At 43.8% G+C, this 16,278-nt stretch overlaps 1 protein-coding gene and 1 pseudogene across 7 annotated transcripts in view; both read right to left on the bottom strand.

Annotated features, from left to right (window-relative positions):
- Positions 1-16,278, bottom strand: part of ZZEF1 (zinc finger ZZ-type and EF-hand domain containing 1) — a 117,298-nt gene that overhangs the window by 73,328 nt on the left and 27,692 nt on the right. For all 7 annotated transcript variants that reach the window (XM_067021533.1, XM_059046627.2, XM_059046628.2 and 4 more), the window contains 7 exons: positions 14,876-14,992; positions 13,650-13,828; positions 11,978-12,076; positions 7,593-7,684; positions 7,060-7,208; positions 2,905-3,016; positions 1,598-1,813 (listed from right to left, as the gene is read on the bottom strand). In XM_067021533.1, coding sequence (XP_066877634.1) covers positions 1,598-1,813; positions 2,905-3,016; positions 7,060-7,208; positions 7,593-7,684; positions 11,978-12,076; positions 13,650-13,828; positions 14,876-14,992 — 964 coding nt within the window. The remainder of the gene's footprint in view (positions 1-1,597; positions 1,814-2,904; positions 3,017-7,059; positions 7,209-7,592; positions 7,685-11,977; positions 12,077-13,649; positions 13,829-14,875; positions 14,993-16,278) is intronic.
- LOC131746276 (etoposide-induced protein 2.4 homolog pseudogene) lies at positions 9,891-11,595 on the bottom strand (annotated as a pseudogene).

Here is a 16,278-nt window from a genome sequence, read left to right as displayed (position 1 = left end):
AGAGAAATATTGTAGTGGCTCATTTACTTCTCACTGTTAAGGGATAAGGTGGCTCCACATGTGTAAAATTCCAACGTAACTGATGCTTACTCTTAAACTAAAAAGTCCATGAACAACTGTTTTTGGTGTGAAACTTTCTAAAATACGTGTGTGTGTGTACATATGTATGTGAATGTATATATATACACATAACATATACTCGCACATCCCTATGAAAGCTCCTTGACTTCACAGATACTATACCTGGAACATAAGTGAACCTTTACTTGGTGATGATTACTGTCCAGGACCATCCTGCAGCATGTTTTGACCCTTCCCTGCATGTAGGCTGAAAGATGAATTCTGCTGTAATCGCTTCTGCTACTCCTAAGCATCTCCCTCTCATTTGCTATTTTCTGCTGTGATAGGAGAGCTTCAGTAACAAAGACCAAACAATCCATATACAAATTGAGTCACCAGCCTCTGAATGTGCCCTGAAGCAGAATGCAGGTCAAGAGTAGACACTGTTGCATACCACACGTGAGAAGGCTCCACCGGATTCCTGAGTGATAAGCCATGTTCTCTATAGTGATGGCTGCAAGAACCTTTCTTTGAGTAGACTGTCACTGTGTTTTAATTAGTGACTGTAAAAGTCAGTATCAAAAACACAATGTTCACAGCAGCATTTTTTACAATAGCCAAGATATGGAAGCAACCTAAGTGTCCATCAACAATGAATGGATAAAGAAGATACGGTATATGTAAACGATGGAATATTACTCAGCCATAAGTAGAACAAAATTTTGCCATTTGTGACAACATGGATGGACTTGGAGGGTATTATGCCTAATGAAATAAGCCAGACAGAGAAAGATAAATACTGTAATTTTTCACTTATATGTCAAATCTAAAAAGTGAAATAAACAAACAAATGTAACAAAGCAGAAACAGACTCACAGTTGCAGAGAACAAACTAGTGGTTACCAGAGGGGAGTGGAGTGCGGGGAAGGGCAAAAATAGGTGAAGGAGATTAAGAGGTACAAACTACTAGGTATAAAATAAAATTTAAGTTACAAGGATATAATGTACAATACAGGGAATATAGTCAATATTTTATAATAACTTTGCATGGAGTGTAATCTATAAAAATATCAGATTACTATGTTGTATACCTGAAACCAATACTGTAAGTCAACTATATTTCAATTAAAAAAAAATCCTGTTATTATTTTTGGTACTTTTAGTAAACAAACAGAATACACCTACACTTCAGGAATAATTCTAGGACTTAAAGAAGACATAAATCCCATAAATGTGCTTTGTCTCCCTGGCAACCAAAGCTGGGGCTCTTTAAGATCTGCATGTAGGTGTATCCCAGGAAACCTCATGATGGTGGCCACATGCCACTTCGTCTTCCACTGACTGATGCCATTAATGCCCAACGCCTCACTCCCCTTGGCCTCCCAACGTCAGTCATCACAGCGGCGCGATGCCTGCCGTCCTCATTCGTACTGCATGGCTTCAGCAGGGCCAGGTTTCACTGGTTGGTGTTCCTTTCCCCAAACACTGTCGTTACTCTTCCCAAAGGAATGAGGTCTAACAACTGAGGAAACACTACCAGGTCATGGGCGAGCTGCTGGATGAACTGAAGGGTCCTGAGGAGCAGTGTGGCCCCACAGACGCTCTCCTCCACGCCCTTTCTGCAGTGAGCACGGACGATGCTCTGCTCTGCTTCCGCCCTCGCAGGCCGGAGGTACCCACTGACGCTCAAGCCTTGTACTCCCAGGCGCTCTGCAGACTCCTGGCGGGTGCAGAGGAACTTCACCATCAAATACTGGAAAAGGACAAGACAGAGGTGAGGAGAAGGACTTAGAAGCCCCAGGTACTGACGAAAGGGAGATAAAGGCCTTTCTGGGCAGGTCTTCCTGTGACTTTAATAATTAATGAGGTACCACTATGCCTAGCACTGGAGACACAAAGTTTAAGTCCAGCATCTACAACAAACAGGGAAGAGACAATAACAATGCTGAAGTGAGGTTTGGGGAAAGATCACAATAAGAGAAACAGCACTATTCCTGCTTCAAGGCAAAAACAGGATAAGATGGGATGAATAAGAGAAGGATGTCTGCTCTGTAGCACAGTCATTTTGAAACAGACAACAGCTATATGGTGAAAACAGTCAATTACTGCCCTAAGGGATCATCTCCAAGCCCCCAATTACTTGTAATCCATGTGCTGGGAGCCCAGGACACAGCCTTGTCTGCTCAAAGCTAAAGCCATTTGCAGAGCCCAACTTCTATGCACACTCTCTGCTTATTACAGTGAAAGCTCCTTTGTTGAGGGCCTTTCAGAATCCACTACTCAGCTGCATAAATATTTACTGAGCACCTACTATGTACAAGCCCTAAAGATAGTTCTTGTTTCTCTTATTTAAGCTTACTAAGATTCACAACGGAGGTTAAAAAAAATTAAGTAGGCAGATAATCACTGTTTCTTTCATAGCTATGGAAAGACATCTCTCTTGCATTTAGGCCTGTGGACTTACTGCTCCCTCAATCCTGAGAGGCCCTTCTCTACACCTCTCAGCCTGGCTAAAGAGGACAGCTTAATCAACTTGCAACACCTGGCATTGCACCAACTTTCCTGGGAAGCCTTCCCTAGAGAATTCCAGGCTGGGTAAATATTGTTCCTCTGGGCCGCAACAGCCCCCTGTGTGGCTCTTTATCAGCCCATATCACACTGTCTCATACATCTGTGTCTCCCAATAGACTGGGAGCTCCGTGAGGGTCATGATCACGTCTGATTCACCTCCAGGGTCCCAGTGCTGGCACAGGGCTGGCACACAATAACCGCTTGATAAACACTTCCAGCACAAGTGGGAGGTAGTGGGCAGGTGTGCAAAGGCCACACCTCACCGACACTCACCTTGGCGACCCGGCACTGCTGCAACTTGACATCTGCTTCATCCCACTCTTCCTCCAGCTCAAACCAGCCAACAGGATCATCCTCGCCAAGGGTATCAGACGGGCAACCAATCCTGTGAACACAAAGGTAATCACAGAATGTTCTCCTATTCCTAAACTTCTCAAGGCTCTAACAAATAAGGCACCACCTAAATGGCATTTAACTCGTTTACATGGCCTGTCGGTTAACAATCGGGGACGGGGTGTGGCACGTGGTGCCTCTCTGAGCGGACGAGGGAGCTGGCGGTAACGTCCTCCTCACTTCTCAGCCTCCTCATCTGTGCAATGGGAACTATTATTAGTCCCAAATATAACCTGGGAACTAAGGAGAAAGTTTGCTTCTCTAGAAAACTGGCTTATCTGAAGAATGAGACCTGAAGTCAAGGCATCTGAGATGAAGCTACTCAGGAATAAGGTACCATGCAACAGCTGGTGTGTGCTTCTGGAAAGATCCAAAGGAGAGGCAGCCTCAGTTTTCTTTCCCTAGGTCTGGCTAACATAGGTACGACCGGCCTGAGATTCACAACTGCAACAACCGAAGGGTAAAAGCCGAGGAGCTTTCAGATCCTGGAACTCCAAAAAAGGAAAACTTCAGCCTTTACAGGCCTCAGGATTTTTCCCTATTACTTAAGAAGTCCTTCCAGGGAAGCATTTCAACCCAAAGACTGAAGAAGTATAACTGTGTGCCGTTTTTTCTTTTTCTAAAAAAAAAAAATTATTTATTTATTTTTGGATACGTTGGGTCTTCGTTGCTGCGCACGGGCTTTCTCTAGTTGCGGCAAGTGGGGGCTACTGTTTGCTGCGGTGCGTGGGCTTCTCATTGCATTGGCTTCTCCTGTTGCGGAGCACAGGCTCTAGGCACGCGGGCTTCAGTAGTTGTGGCACACGGGCTTAGTTGCTCCGTGGCAGGTAGGATCTTCCGGGACCAGGGCTCGAACCCGTGTCCCCTGTGTTAGCAGGCAGATTCTTAACCACTGCGCCACCAGGGAAGCCCCTGTTTCTTTTTAAAATTGGATACTTGAATGGTACTTCCTTTTTAGGAATTAAATAACTGAGAAGGAGAAAATGGCAGTCTTTTCAAGTAACATTCCTAAAACTTTAAACTATTTAGTCTGTGATAACGGCTAACAAGCTAGCCAACACACAGGTGTTCTGTATGGATAAGATAAGCAAACACAGGGGTTTACAAGACGAAAACAGCAAGAAGAGAAAGACAAAGGACCCAGAGTCGGTTCTGTAACAGAGAGAAAAAACCGTTCTCTTCTTGCCGTTAAGCCTTTCTTAGCATAAACCTTTCATGATATAGTTAACCCTAAAACCGGTGGGACGGTGGCATTCCGTCTTAGCCCAAAACCATGCCAATGACTTTCATCAATATGGTGTGTTTGAGGATTTTTCAATTCACCCTTTGGGAGTCATCAAGGAAATCCTTGAGATAGAGCTGGCAGGGTGTCAGAGAGTGGGGAGAAGCAACCTTGCTCCCTACACCAACCCACAGGCAGGGTGGAGAGAACAGAGCTAAGTATCAGTCCTCTTAAACATGCACAGCAACCAACCAGCTGGCCCCAGAGGGTGCTGACTGACCAGTGTCTGACCAGAGGGCAGACAAAAAAAAAAAAAAAGGCAAGAAGACAGACACATGTCTAGTACCATTTTGACCTCCAAACTGGAGAGGGACTGATAATATGTAGCCCAAGCAAATCAGGATTTCAGAGTAGTTCAGGCTGGAACCAGAACTAAAATCAACAAGGGACTAGCAAATAAGCCTGCATTTAGGTTAAAAAAAAATCATCCTATATAAGATATGAAAGATCTTGTTTGACAGCACGTTTAGGGGAAAAAACACCTATATTAATATGTCCCAGGAGTGGGACACAGCTACTTAAAAACAAGTGTATCTCTAGTTATTGTTTAAAAAGAAAAGCATCTTTTAAAAAAGCATGTATGTGTGATGGGAGAGAGATTTGTTCATTTAGAGGGCCGAAATTAAGACCACAGAGTTGAAATTACAAGTGTAGATTTCAATAAACATAGAATATGTTACTGAAGTGCAGTGAGTTCTCCATCATTAAGGATAGTCTAGGGAGGCCGAGTGACCCTTTGTCAGGGATGCCACCAAAGGAAGTCCAGCAGAGAGAGGAAGTTATTCTAGATCCTTGCTATTCCACGTGTGATCCATGGTCGGGGAGCATCAGAGTCGCCAGGTACCTTGTTAGAAATGAAGGTCTCAGGCCCCAGGCAGAACCACTGATTCAGAATCCGCATTTTCACACAATTATCGGTGGTTCATACGTACATGAAAGCCTAGTAGTACAGTACTCAGTGATAGTAAAAACTCCAGCACCCCCATTACCTGTGAAATACAGGAGCAAAAAGGGCAAGTCTTGGGCTCAGCTGCATGAGTTTTAACTTGCTACTAGTAATAAGGGAGGTAACACTGTCCAAGAGGTCACCAATGACGTCTGTGGCTAAATCCAAGAAGTCCACTTCTAGACTTACCTCACCAACTCCGGGGTAACATCCAACACCGTTGCCCACTCCCTACGTCTTGAACCACGATTTTCCCCTGGCTTCATGAGGACGCTTCCCTGGCTTCCCTGCTGCTTCTCTGGCTGTTTTTCTCAGCCTCCCTTTCTCTGCTGCCCCACAAATGCTGGTGCCTCTCAGCATGTTGACCTAAGGTCTCTGTTCTTTCTTCCCAGCCCAAACACTCCTCCAGAATGATTTCTTCTAATTCATTTTAAACTATCACCGAAATGTCTCTGCCTTCAGGACAACATCTCTTCCAGGTTCCTGATCTGTTCATCCAACTAGCTGTGGGATCTCAGAGGCTTCCTAGAACCTCAAATCCAACAGGACCAAAACTGAGCTCATCATCTTCCCACAAAACTGTTTTCCCCGAGGTATTTTCTCTCAGAAAAAGGCGCTACCAATGTCCCCTCTGGCAAACCAAAAAGCCAGGACTCACTGATGCCTAAGCCTCCTTCTCTCTCCTGCTGTACATCAGTCACTCACCAGGTCCTGCCACTTCTACTTTCTAGCCGTCTCTCCAATCGTCCACATCTCTCCATGGCTCCTGTTGCTGCTCTAGTTGAGGTTGCCCACACTCTGGCTTCCCAGGTGACCGTGACAGCCTCCCCCCATTTCATCTGGCCTCCCCGCTCTCTCTCCTCCAGCCCACCTCACACAGCAGGCTCCAGAGCAGCACTTCCAAACCACAAATGCGATCTCTCCTCGTTCTTCTTGAAGCTCGTCAGCAACACACTCCACCCTGCTGCCTTCCCCTGCCCCCATGGCTTTCAAGATAAAGTCTAAACCCTGAAACAGAGACAAAAGGGCCTTCAACGACCTGACCCTTTCCTAGCTCTCCAGCTTCACCTCTCCCCACTCTCCAACTCACGGCACACCTCAGCAACGTGGGGCTCGTCAGTCCCTTGTGTATGCCAGACCCGACCTGAGTTCTCAACTCTGCTCTGCTCTTTGCTCAGGACACTCTCCTTCCACTTCTTCAAGTAGTTAATTAGCTTTAGCTCATCCATATTCAACACTTCCTCCAGGAAGCCTTCCATGATCAGGTCAGGTGCCCTGCCATATGCTCCCAGAGCACCTTATCCCTCCTACCCACCTCGCACTTATACTACTGTGACACTGTAGGCTTTATCATCCGTCTTCTGAGCTAAATAGTAGGCTCTATAGATCAGGCAACAGGCCAATCTGCTCATTACGGTATCTTCAGTACCTACCATCAGGCCTAGCACATCGTAGGTGCTTAATGAATATTTTCAGTAAAAACACAAAAATAGGAGGAGGGAAGCTGGGGCCTGGGTAAATTTTCCAGTGGCTAGATAAGACTAGAGACCTCAGGCTGCCCACAATTCAGGCATGTATTATTACCCAACCATTTTGAAGATGTGTACACCCGGTCACAGAAGGGACCGAGTAAGAGACTACGAACAGATTAAAATATATGTCTTCACATGTGCTGCCAGAAAGCAATGAATGCTCACGGCCACTGAAGACGGGTTAGTGGCAACTTTTCTATAAAGAAAACATATTTCACCATTAAAAGAATGTATACAATCTTATTAACTATGAAGATTTTTATTCTGTTCCTTACCTGCTTTTTACAAATTGCCTGAATTCCTGAAGCTTCCATTTGTCATATTTTTCAAACCTTTTGAAGTGTTCTTCTGCATGAAACTTATCAGAAGATGAATTATAGGCAAACACCAACCCACACTGGGCACCAATGCCACCACGTCGAACCTGGAAATAGAGATCTAAATAAAGTATATCAAAGGGACCAAAGTTCTGTGGCCATTTTGTTCCCAAATAACATGGTCAAATTCAAATAGCTTAACGCAAAAATCACACCAACAAAATGAGATTTCAAATACATTTAAGTCCTTGAAAAGTAAGAAAGCTGCTTCCCAAGAAATGATTCCTTACTTTTCTTGATCCTTATACTCCCACCATTTACAGACTTAACAATCTATTCATCTCTGTGCCCTTGCCCTCTGCTACAGGCCTGACACAGAATAAATAATCACTAAATGTTCAATGAAAAACCAGGGACGTGGACCTCTGAAATACAATCCTATTTTTAAAAATAGTAGTCACATTTCCTAAAGAAGGCAGCATAAGAATTACCATAATTCTGATCTGAGTAACTTGGAAGGCAGATTCAGTTCCTGTAGAAAAAATAGTACTTGCTCTGGTTTTTCCAGTCTCTGTAAGAAAACCTACAAAAAAGAAAAACTAAAGTTAGGATGACTGAGGCATCTGTAATAACCCTAACAAGTAAGACCAACGAAACCAAAGCATATCCTTTGAGGCGGAGGGCATCTAGTCTATCTGGCTCTCTCATAAAAATTAGAACAAGAAAGAAGAAAATTAGAAAAAGAATTCCCCTCTGGGCAGAAGCAACCCCCTGATAGACACCGAGGTTAACAGGTCATGGTCCAGATACAACTTGGTCAGAGCACAATCTTTTCAACTATACAGGCCGCTCGGCTCTGAGGTAACAATAAAGAAATAAGAAGTTGATAAAGCCTGTGACTTTAATTCAAAGAGACTGGACAATCAATCACCTTTCTGAACCTACAACCATGACTGACGTTCGGCTGGGCTGTTAGAAGCAAGCAGGCTCGAAGGCTGAGGGGAATTAGACAGTTCCTTGAATACTCTGTCAGGAAAGACTGTAAAAGTCTTTGAAATGGGCAAGAGAAGAATGCTGGGTGTTTGTTTAGTGCACTCTTTGGGTCATCTCCACCTTTCTTTGTCTCTGAACTATTTTACAACTCTGTAAATTGTAGAAGAATAACAGTAATGCAAAAGATTCTTGTCCACAGAAATAAAAATTGTGTCTATAGGAACATAGCTGATTATTCCTTACGAAGACCGACCGATTTTGCAGCCATCTGTAGATTCGTGTCATCATTCTTACTGGCCTACGTGTATTAATGAGTTCTCCTTTGACCTGCTTGTAACATCTTACTGGCTCCCTCAGTAATTAATGGGATAAATAAAAAGATTGATGTGTTCATTTTATATTTGTATGAGAGTTGTGGTTCACCTTTTTTGCTGTTGTTAATGATCCTTTAAAAATTTACAAAAAGGTCTGTTAAATCCAAGGCTGCTTTTCTCTTTCCAACCTCTGTAAATTATATAACTTACACATTTACTCAAATCAGCCTGACCACCCATTCTTCCCGAAACCATGAACTGCTTTCAACCACTTTGCCTTGTCAAGATGAAAAGACTAAAACCAATTTCATGCTTATTTCATTACACTGAGTTCAATAAAACAAAAATTTGTGAAGTTAAATCTCCGTTAAGACAATATGCATTATTTGTCACCAAAACCAAGAAAATTAAATCCAAAGGAACCTTTACTACATCACAGGGAGAAGCTATTATTGATCTAATGCTATCAAACAGTAATTCTACAGACAATTTTAAGAAGCCATACGGCCAGAAATTCACACAATTCTACTAACAGTAATACTAAAAACTATCCCAATTATTGAACTGTCACCTTTTCTAGGAGGTCTGGATCCCTCTAACTAATCAAATCTACTGTAAAGGTCGAAATGCTGCCTGGGAGTAGCTGCCAGTTTTCATTAGTCTCAAAGTAGCTGAAGCAATAATTTAAGTCAAAAGAATGACTCTTTTATTTTATTTTATTTATTTATTTATTTTTTTTGCGGTACGCAGGCCTCTCACTGTTGTGGCCTCTCCCGTTGCAGAGCATAGGCTTCAGACGTGCAGGCTCAGCGGCCATGGCTCACGGGCCCGGCCGCTGCACGGCATGTGGGATCCTCCCGGACTGGGGCACGAACCCGTGTCCCCTGCATCGGCAGGTGGACTCTCAACCACTGAGCCACCAGGGAAGCCCAAGAATGACTCTTTTAAAATAACATTGCCATCAATTTTTTTAAGGCCCAAATAAATACATACATTAAACAAATAAAGCTTAAAAAGTAAATAAATAGGGCTTCCCTGGTGGCACAGTGGTTGAGAATCCGCCTGCCAATGCAGCGGACACGGGTTCGTGCCCCGGTCCGGGAGGATCCCACATGCCGCAGAGCGGCTGAGCCCGTGAGCCGTGGTCGCTGAGCCTGCGCGTCCGGAGCCTCTGCTCCGCAACAGGAGAGGCCACAGCAGTGAGAGGCCCGCATACCGCAAAAAAACAAACAAACAAAAAAAGTAAATAAGTAAAACCTCTGTGCTTCCTTTTCTTGGTTAAAAAACCAGCTCATATGTCTAACTATAATAGTTTAAAGCTACAACTGTTTGGACACCATGCCCCTCCTGCCCAATTTATTCTCTTAAAATGACCGGAAGAAAATAACCAATCTCAAACGTAAAGAACTCAATAACCCGACTCCTTCAGTTCTATTGGCAGCAGCCTGCACTCCTTTAAAATGCCAGACCCGTTGCTGTGACTCATGGGAGGTCAGCCCTCGGAGTGTCCACATTCGGGTTCTCCGGGCACTCTGTGAAGCAAGGGGGAATGTCCAGTGTTTCCCAGCAGCTGGGGAATTTGAAAGGTAGCAGTGAAAAAGAGCTTTGGCCCCCATAAGGGGAAGAAACAAATCACTCCTCAAAACCCCCCAGTTCTGGCTATGAGGACTGTCCTCTGTCCTCCCTGTCTCGTCAGGTTCATTTTTTTGTAGAGGACCGAATCCTATCCTGAGTTACAAGAAACAGACAGTGACAGTTGTAGAGGGAGAGACCAGGGGAAACCAAGGCCCCCCGAGGCCCAGTCCCATCCCATCTGGGTGCTCATCAGAAACACAACAAAAGTAACAAACCCACAGGCTACAACTAGTTTATGCAATTTACCCACGCAAGGTTAGGTGGAAGGCAGGGAGGAGAGGGGGATGGATAAGACACAGGGAGAGTAACAAACTATTCAAATCAGACCAGGCAGAAGAGCTGGCAAATGCATTTCAATAGCTACAGAAAAACCTGTGGTGCTTTCAGACTTTCAATGGTGTTAAAAATCCAGGCTGATTTTAAGGACAATGAAAACACCCTGTATGGTATTTTAATGATGGCTATAGGTCATCATACATTTGTTCAAACCCACAGAATGGAAGACATCAAGAGTGAAGCCTAAAGTAAGCTACGGAGTTTAGGCGATTACCACGTGTCCACGCTGGTGAGTGATGTGGATAACGGGGGAGGCTCTGCACGTGTGGGGCAGGGGGCACATGGGAAATCTCTGTACCTCCTTCCAGTTTTGTTGTAAACCTAAAACTGCTCTTAAAAAAAGAAAATAAAGTCTTTAAAAAGAAAGACTAGATGGAGACAATTTGAAATTGTTATAAAAGTTTTAAAAAGTAAGATAAAACAAGAGGGGCCTTTCAGTAGATGATGATGAGAGTATGAAAAAAAAATCCATCCACTGGTTTTAAGAAGATTCTGCCTTACATGCTCCAGAGACAAAAATCCCAGTTCTTCAGAGAGCAAAGGAACGAGAGCCTTTGGTAGAGTGGTCTTGCTTTCCTGAGTGTGGGGAGGGGGAAACAGGCAAAGAGCTGCCACCACCTCCTCCCAGCCCCACTTTGGACGGCAGGTGACTGGGCCGTCTGCGGTGGCCTTCAGGGTGGCAGGAGATGAATGTGGGGGAGGAAATGTGTCTGCAGAGGCTGAGTTGCTCAGCTAGGACTGCAGGAAGCCTGTCTCCTACGGTAGTCAGGGCTTAAGAAGAGCACCAGGAGAAGGTGCGAGTGGTGAAGCACATTTTCCCAGGCGTCTTTACTTCACTGGTGCTAATGACCACAGGAAACAGGACAGAGAGGAGGCGACTACTGAGAATGCACAAGGTCTGTTCCGCTGTGAGGAAAGCCAAGGGGAAACCGAGTCCAAAGTGGTAAGGCCAGTTCCCTTCAATGTTTGATAACTGCTGGAACATTCCACGTCCTTTTCTGAACTGGCAATATTCAAAGCAGTATAGTGAGTAGAAAGGGGACACGTGCAGAAGACTAACCAGCTGGCCAACGAGACGGATGAGGAAGAGACTCACAGACCCTCCCTGGATGAGGAAAAGGGCCACACTGCCGAAGAGCACATCAGCAACCACCATGCTGACGCCAGGGAAGGAGTGAGGCTTCCTTCCAGACACTTCAAATGCCAGAGCAGCCATATGGAGAAATACCCTCATCTTAGGCTACGTTTTTAGCACTCGAGTGCTACTGATCCACTGAGTTTCTCAGTACTTTGAGATAACACAACAGGAAGACAATCTGAACTTAAAAATGGTAACTTTTTATATTCCAAGAGGAGAAGTCTTTGCTTTTCAAAACTGAAGGCTCTCAAGTACTTCTCAGTTGTTACAGGTGACTGACACCTAGCAGGAGGCAACGCTATAGTAAAGAAATCACGCAAATGGTTCAGGAACCACTGAAGGACATGGCAGCGAAGACTGCACATCTTGAAAGTTTCGAAGACCACGGTGCGGTTTCACAGCCTCCAGTGAGCGCGACGGCCCCCTTGACTCACGAAAACCCGACAGGTCCACCACTCACCGTCCCTCGTCCACGGTTCAACAAGGAGGTTTTCAGGTCCTGACTTCTCTTCTTTTCCCTTGACATCACAGGCCTGAAGAGTCAACTGCAGAGGTTTACCTGATCAAAGAAGAGAGAGAGAGAGAAAGAGACAGCCTGAAGCTAGCGCTATGAAAAAATGAAAACTAGAACGCTCATCAGTGCAAATGGAGAGCCTGTGGACACCCAGACGGCTCAGTAAAAATTTCCCCATTTAAAAGCTAAAATAGGAAGTGATATTAGACAAAAGTTGACACCATCCTTTTCTGCTTTCCTGAAAGAGACAAAGTACAGCTTATGTCCCTAAGTAATTCTGAGGAGAATCATTCTAGAATAACCACTAGTTGGAAACAAAGCACATTATAAGACATAGATTAATAGCACAGGCTCAACATATTTGTGTGTTGTGTGGGGGGAAGGGAGGAATTCCTAAGACACTGTTTTGGAGCCAATAATTAATTTTATTGTAATTGCATTTAAATATATAAATAATGTCTTAGCATTCTGGGTCTTGTTTCTTTAAAACATCTCCAGGCAAATTTTGAAAGTTTTCAAAATTATAAAAATCAACTTTTGCTATAATGATCTGAAAACTTTTCATTTTCTTTTGTTCTAATAATATAATGAAAACCTTATAACCCTATTAACCTATAACCCCAACCCCAAACTAGAACATTATCAAATGAACAGTCCCCCTATGCATTCCTCCTCCATCCTGTGCTCCCTGCTCAAATAACTGCTAAACTGAATCAAAACCCTTTCTGGAGAATATTTTCCAGACACTACATATCCCTCCCATGTGGCTGTGCCTTCTACACGCCCCTCCCCCTCCCCCAAAATGACCTTTCCAAAATTGGGGAGGGACTAGATTTACAAGACATCGATTGTCAGACTTAAAAAATTAAAACATAAAATACATTATTAAGTGATATTAAGGCAAAGGTACAAATATCATGAGGAAATATCACAGTATTGCCTCTATTACTGAAGAGGATGGGATCCAATACTGTACTTGTGGACAGAAACTTGAGCACTAGAGGCCGGGACAGCACATGTCCACTGCAGTCATCTGAGAGTAGCTGTATGGACTCCCGTTATGAGAAGGATTAGGAGGCCCCATCCTGGGTCAGTAGAAAAGTGCTAAGACGGACTGCCGTTGGGCCCAGGAGGGGAAAGTGGTGGCAGGCATGTATGTATGACCATATATGTTGTTCCAACCAGCTATAAATTATCATGAGGATGCAGAGGGATGAATTCCAAGACAAGGATCCTTTGCTCTGGGTCTGGGGCAGTTTCCTCCCTCCTCCAGATGAGAGGTACTCCAACTTCCCAACCTCTTGACCTACACCACGAGACACCCCCATACTTTATCAAAGATGGTTGTGCTCAAATGGCCACCAAGCCTAAGTGATTAGGCCAGTAAATCCTGGGAGTACAGCATAGTGAACACTCAGGTCCTCTTCTGCTAATGCATCCATAAACGAACCAACATCTCCCTTCTCCCTACCAACCCCAAAGGAGATACGCTCTTCCAGAAATCATTGTGTAACGACAACGACCGAGCCCACAAACCACACAAAAAGATAAAACGATGCCAGGAAGTCCCACGTTGGTGATGGTTTTATGACATGTGCATCATGCCGAGGTCATTTACCATATTTAAGGAGCAGGTTCTGCCTGACTGATGCCATGGATGAGATGAGGGATGAGGCGTCATAGTGTGTGTCCAGGTGGTCAGTGACAGTACACAGGGAGCTCAGCACTTTGGCAACACTCCCTCTTGCTAGTGCAAAAGCCAGAAGAGTCAGCTCCACCTCTGGAGTAGAACAGCAGCTATAAACAAAGTACAAAAAACACTTCACTTCTTAACACTATGAGAAAATCCAGGTAGTTCAAACTCTGTGTAACTGATTACATAAGCAAAATCAACCTGCCATATGCTTTCTCTGTTTACCAGAAATACTTTTTCAAAATCCTTAAGACAGCCTAAAGAAAAACTAAATCAACCCAGAGGACCAGGAAATTAAATCCTCACTTCTGTAACCTTCACCTATAAATATTAAATAATGCTATCAACTTTAATAAGTCAAACTTTATAAACCAAAAATAAATAGGCTGTTGCAATAAGCCCCTGCTATGAAGAAGCCTCAGGTAATAATTTGGCTTGGCCAGAGAGTTAAGGGCTTATTCCTTCAAGCACCAATAACATATTTTAGATCTAGTCCACGTCACATCTGCTTTTTTACACATATTACACTGAAACTTTTAAACCTGTCTAGATGGGGACTTCCCTGGCAGTCCAGTGGTTAGGACTCTGTGCTTCCACTGCTGGGGGCGTGGGTCTGATCCCTGGTTGGGGAATGAAGATCCCCACATGCCACGTCGTGTGGCCAAAAAAGAAAAAACAAACAAAACCCTGTCTAGATGGCTCAGGGCCTGGTTGGTACTCTAACAGGGCTCACTGTGACAGAGCTGAGTGTCCCCACACTACACAACCCCTCAAACAGCTAGCAGGGTGTCCTTTCCCAGGGCTATGGACAATCAGGCTTGTTGGACCTGTGCATGGAGACAGCAGGTGCTGGGCTGGGGATGTGAGGGAACTGCGAGGCTTTGTATTCTAGACTTTGAGATCCCTGCTCTAGCTGAATCTGGGGACTACTCCGCACCCACCCCCAATTCCTGAGGGCAGGTGCGTTGCTAGATCATGGAGTTTACATGGGTGCACTGTTATTTCACTTTCTCTTCAGTCACTACAAATGATTCTTTAAAAAAACAAATCTTTAAAAGATTTTAAAATTAAAAAAAAAAAAAAGACTTATCAAGCACATATGCCCTCTATCCCCCACCAGTCCTTATCTACCTTATCAACCTTAATTTTACCTAGTTATCCTTATGAGGAAGCTGTCCACTTCTTCCAGAACGTTGGGAGACAGGAAAGTTGAGAAATCTGTAGATCCTGGTGAGAGGGAAAGTGGAGGCATGTGCTGCAGCGCCTTCCTAGGAGTGTAAAATGTGCAGTCAGAACAATCCCTGGCAAACAATGAACTTAATAATACAATTTTAGACAAAATAAACTGTTGGAAGCTTGTCTGGATTAATCCCTTATCAAGAAACAGTGTTCCTACAGAGAACCTGGTACCTAACACAGATCAGCCTTTTTTCTGCAGGGGTCCTGGTGCTAAACAGTTTAATGGGGTTTCTTTCTTTTCTTTTCTTTTTTCTTTAAGAGTTCCATTTCCCTCTATAAAAGCTCATTCAACCCTCTGGAAGCAAGTGTTCATTTTAAGTAGTATGTGCAAAAGACATATGTCTACAGAAAAACCCTGAGTTCTTAGAAAACTTGACCCCAGGGGCAGAGCTGTTTGTGACACACAAAAAAATTCATCTTCAGATCTCTTGTATCTAAAGATGCATCATGATATGTTTATTTTATCCTAAACATATCAGCACCTGTCATCTTCTCTATTCCTGCCTGTGTTTCTTGGCCTTTCTACGTCAGAGTCTGCTTTAATGTTTCTCTTTTCTCATCTCCTTTTACAATAGCTTTACCTCCTCTGGACCAGCAGTCATCTAATAAATTTATGCAACAAAATATTCCTGAGTCCTACTTGTGCCAGCAACTGTGCTAGGCAATGAGTGTACCATGAACAACGTGAAGGTACAGAAAAAGTCACTCAAAATTCTACACTTGATAGTCATTTTACGATAATAGTAGTGGAATCCCTGACACTATTTTATTTCTACATTTCACAACAGAGACAAAACAGCAAGGCTAACACTGTGTCAGCTTCCACTCTGCTCTTGTTTCTTGTCCCCTCTATATGAGCTGCATCAGTAGGGCAGCTACACTAACATACAGTCGATCAACAAGGTCTAATGCACCTAAGTGGCATGCAAGGATTTACAGAATTTATTCCCACTTTTGTTTCATAATATTTTTTTCTTATTTTTCCTCATTGATTTTTTAAAATAATTTTTAAATTTTAGAATAGTTTTAAGATCACTGATATTTAAAAGTTAGGAGTGAAGATACCATTGCCGATTAACTATTACAACTGTTTAGGGGTATATCCGTTCTTCAACAATGTGGCATAGCTTCACAGAAATAAGGTAGAAAACTTTTCCTCTTCCCCTTCCTGAAAATTCAGTCCATAAAGTAGGGCTGTGCAAGGTAAGCACTTGTGTGTCCTTGGGTGGGTGCATGGGTGGGGTGCATGGTGGCCCAGAGCGAGGTATTGGAGTGGGGTACTGAGCAAAGGGACAGCCTGGCATGGAATGCAAGC

Source organism: Kogia breviceps, chromosome 19, assembly GCF_026419965.1.
Source record: "Kogia breviceps isolate mKogBre1 chromosome 19, mKogBre1 haplotype 1, whole genome shotgun sequence".
Classification (NCBI taxonomy): domain Eukaryota; kingdom Metazoa; phylum Chordata; class Mammalia; order Artiodactyla; family Physeteridae; genus Kogia; species Kogia breviceps.
The sequence above is the reverse complement of the archived record's forward strand: the minus strand, read 5'-3'. Positions and strand labels throughout refer to the sequence as shown.